The 4,094-nt window shown below is 47.3% G+C and overlaps 1 protein-coding gene across 1 annotated transcript in view; it reads left to right on the top strand.

The window, feature by feature from the left end:
* The window catches only part of LOC122541358 (nurim-like), a 22,995-nt gene extending 18,907 nt beyond the window's left edge, over positions 1 to 4,088 (top strand). The window contains exons 2-4 of the mRNA XM_043678051.1: positions 381 to 583; positions 2,178 to 2,354; positions 3,443 to 4,088. Coding sequence (XP_043533986.1) covers positions 381 to 583; positions 2,178 to 2,354; positions 3,443 to 3,769 — 707 coding nt within the window. The 3' untranslated portion in view covers positions 3,770 to 4,088. The remainder of the gene's footprint in view (positions 1 to 380; positions 584 to 2,177; positions 2,355 to 3,442) is intronic.
* The last annotated feature ends 6 nt before the right edge of the window (positions 4,089 to 4,094 follow it).

The raw sequence follows: 4,094 nt of genomic DNA, 5'->3' as shown, positions 1-4,094 counted from the left end.
TGTGGTGGAGGCTGGTACAATTGCAACATTTAAGAGGCATTTGGATGGGTATATGAATAGGAAGGGTTTGGAGGGATATCGGCTGGGCGCTGGCAGGTGGGACTAGATTGGGTTGGAATATCTGGTCGGCGTGGACAGGTTGGACCAAAGGGTCTGTTTCCATGCTGTACATCTCTATGACTCAATGTGGGATCACACATACACCATTCTGGTGAGGATAGCTGACTTCTTTCCGAAAAGAAATTAACCAATTACCATTGTTCTGTTTGTGCCAATCGTTTGCTGCACCGTTAGATGAATATTGGGTGAATTCTCTGAACTTCCTCCTGTTGAGAAAGGTGTCTTTTTTTTTACCTTACCTGAGTCCACTATTTTTACAGATGCACAAGAACACGTGGAATGGCATTCTGTCTTTAGAGACAGGCAAATCCAGCAGGCTCTCCTCTTCAACCTGGCACTACTCGCATTCTTCATCCTGCAGCACAGCATTATGGCGATGGAGACAGTGAGGAGATGGACGCTAACTTGCTTTGGGGTCCTTCAGCGATCCGTCTATGTGTTCTGCACGGCAGCCTGTCTCCAGGTGGGCAAAGAAAAGCAGAAGTCGCTCATTCTGAGAACAGAAATGTGAACTCCTTGCAGAATTTGCAGGTTGTGAAGAAGATTCTGAAAAATCACACTGCCCCACATCAGAGAGCTAGAAACCAGAATGTAATACTGTCATGTCAGAAAAAAGAAACTCGGGTACCACATTGTTCCATTTCACTTAGTTACAGACTGTAATATCACACTGTCTCATCCCATCTCACTAGAATGTCTCACTGTCCCATGTCTGAATACTACACACTGGAATATCAGTGTCCCGAGAGTATCATGTTGTACCATAACTGGGATAGAATCTGAAATATCACAATGTTTCATATCACAATGGTGGAAATGGAATTGTTACACTATCATACAACTGATTAGACGCTGGAATTTCACATTGCCCTACTGGAGTGTTAGACAGTGAAATATTGCAGTCTCATTTGGATTGTTTAATACTAGAATATAACACTGTTGCATATCAAAACATTATACACAGATACTCGGATATCAGTCTCAGAAAATATTATGTAGGCATTAATTATTGCTTACCCCTGTATTAGAAACCATGAACTGTGATTTGCTTTTTTTCTTCAATTATTTCCCGCTTTTGATCTCTGTGTAATTTCTCCTCTGTTTCTCTGAAAACTCAATTCATACAGAAACTACTCATCCTGTTACTCTTTCTTCTCTTTCTCACCCAATTTCCTCACCCTCTGTCCCTGTTTTTTCTCTCCTACGTCCTACCTCCATTCCTCCAGTTCTTGACCAGGTCCCGTCCTGATCTTTGCCTCTAACACCTTTCTGACGGCATAACCCATGGCGCTGCCCTCTCATCCCATTTTGTGCTAAGAATTTTTGTTGCTTCTCTTTGGTTCATGGGATTTTCATTGCGAGTCTACATCTGTCACCTTGTCACTTTGCGCCTGTTTTATTTCTGTGATACATTGACCCCATCTTTCTCTCCTCTGACAGCACTCCCATTGCTTGATCTCGCTCACACCATTTTCCTTCTTTTTCTTGTCTTTCTCTGTGCATCTGTCCTTCATTGTTTGCTTCCATCTATGAGCCTTTTTCTTCTGCCTTCTGGATCATTGCACTGTTATCTCTCCTCTCCATATCCCATCGTCACTCCTCTTCCTGCACCTCTCTCCTTTCTCCCTGAACATGTCTGTCCTCTCCTTGCTCTTCTCTGTTTTCTCCTTGCACCTCTTGACCCTCCCTGAAGCTCTTTTTCCTCTTCCTTGACCTCCCTCTCTTCTCCCAGTACTTCTCCCTCCTTTCCCTAAACTTCTGTCCTCTCCCCGTACACTCTCATTTCCTTGTGCCTCTGTCCTGTCTCTTGATCTGTTCCCCTCTCCTCCCTCTGCGTTGTAGCCCTCCAGTCTGAATCATCATCATTTTAACTGTCTGCGTGAATGGTTCACTTCACTCTAAGTTGCAGGTACAATATTTCTCTTTGTCTGTATCTCTCCCGAGTTGTCTATCCCTTGTATCCTGTCCAGATTCTCTTATGTCTTGTGTTGCGGAGATTGTCCTCTCTCTTTGATTTTTGACACCTCTCTGATTTCAATGGTCCTTCTCTTCCCCAGCTGCTGATGCACTACTGGCAGCCCACCCACGCTGCCCCCTTGCTATGGAACGTGTCCAGGGAACCCTGGGTTACCTGGTTTCCATTGGTCTGTTTCATTGTTCACGTCATTGCCTGGCTGATCATCTTCAGTATTGTCCTCATCTTTGACTACGCTGAACTCATGGGTCTCAAGCAGGTAAGTTCTAGGCCCGTTGCATTGGTGTCTGGTTATCGGACCTCAGTTCAGCAGCAGCAGGAACATAGTTGGCCCTAAAGACTTTGGTGTGACTTATATGAGAAACGTTATGTTCAGAAATGCAGGAAACGCTTCATTTCCCACATTGCAGTGGCTATTGGTGATCAAGCTGACTGATAGAATCCCTACAGTGTGGAATGAGGCCATTCAGCCTATCGTGTCCACACCAACCCTCCGAAGAGCATCCAGACTAGACCCCCCATCCCTATAGCCCTGCGTTGCCCATGGCTAATTCACCCAGCCTACACATCTCAAGGGGCACTTTAGCACAGCCGTTCCACCTCACGTGCCCATCTTTGGACTGTGGGAGGAAACCGGAGCACCCAGAGGAAACTCACATAGACACGGAGAGAATCTGCAAATGCCCATGGTTAATTCACCCAGCCTACACATCTCAAGGGGCACTTTAGCACAGCCATTCCACCTCACGTGCCCATCTTTGGACTGTGGGAGGAAACCGGAGCACCCAGAGGAAACTCACATAGACACGGAGAGAATCTACAAACTCCACGCAAACACGTGGAATTGAATTGAGGTGCCTAGTGCTGTGAGGCAGCAGTGCTAACCACTGTAGCACCCTGATGGATAGTAGAATGTGAAAACACTGTGGGATGGGATTTGGGGATTGTGCTGGAAAGCTGTTGGGGATCCTTTGGAATGCTGGCGTTACTATGCATTGACCTCAACGCATCGGGTTAATACATAAGGCTGTAACTCGGGAAGGCAGACTAAATATAAAGGATCTCCTACTTAATCCAAAGATAAGAGGATTGTTGGAGAGCAGTGAAGGTGGGATTATCAAATACTTCCATGAGCAGAGGAAGATTGACGCCTTTGTTAGTCAAGAGTCGGTGTTTATTGAACATCTACAGGAATGTGGAGTTCAGGCCATTGAATAGTAGATCAGGCTCAAGGGGCCGGATGGCCTACTCCTGCACCCAATGGTTATTTTTAAACATGTATGAGCACCCCTACCCCCCGCCTTACTCTATTGCACAGTTAATGATTCCCTCCCTGTTGTCCTCCAGGTTTATTATTGCTGTCTCGCTCTTGGAGACCCCATGGAACTGAAATCGCAGAAGGCCCAGCGTTTGTATTGCCACCTGCGGCACCCGGTCTTCCTGGAGTTCCTGGTCATCCTGTGGTTGCTGCCCAGCTTGTCCCTCGACCGCCTGCTGCTGTCCATCACCTTCACCCTGTACATGATCTGTGGCCACAGCCTGGACCAGCACGACTATCGCTACCTCCGCTCGCAGCTCAACAAGAAGTTTGAGATCTTCTCCCGGGAGGAGAGCACTCACAACCACCCGGCAGCTCACGACAGCCTCGGAGGACCGGTCGAGTACCAGGAGTAGCCTGCAAGCCTTGGGAGGGGGGAGGTGACACCTGCGCATCTGGAAGCATTCCCTGCTTTACCTCTGCGCTGTGACTCCTAAACTGCACAAGGCCTTGGTGATCTTTATCTTTGGCAGCAGATAAGTGCGTGCTTTTTTTTAGAAAGCACTTTCGGGTTTGCATGGTAGTCAGCCTTGGAGTCTTTCCTTCTCTGCTGGCACCTAGCATCCCATCACACTCAGGTATCTCGCAGGTCAGATGTGCAGTGAAGCTCCATTTATCCTGCCTCAACAGTGTGCCTTCGCTTCCAACCTCAGAAAACCACCTCTTCTCCACCCCCCCACC

The sequence above is a fragment of the Chiloscyllium plagiosum genome, chromosome 37 (genome assembly GCF_004010195.1).
Source record: "Chiloscyllium plagiosum isolate BGI_BamShark_2017 chromosome 37, ASM401019v2, whole genome shotgun sequence".
Taxonomy (NCBI): Eukaryota; Metazoa; Chordata; class Chondrichthyes; order Orectolobiformes; family Hemiscylliidae; genus Chiloscyllium; species Chiloscyllium plagiosum.
The sequence above is the reverse complement of the archived record's forward strand: the minus strand, read 5'-3'. Positions and strand labels throughout refer to the sequence as shown.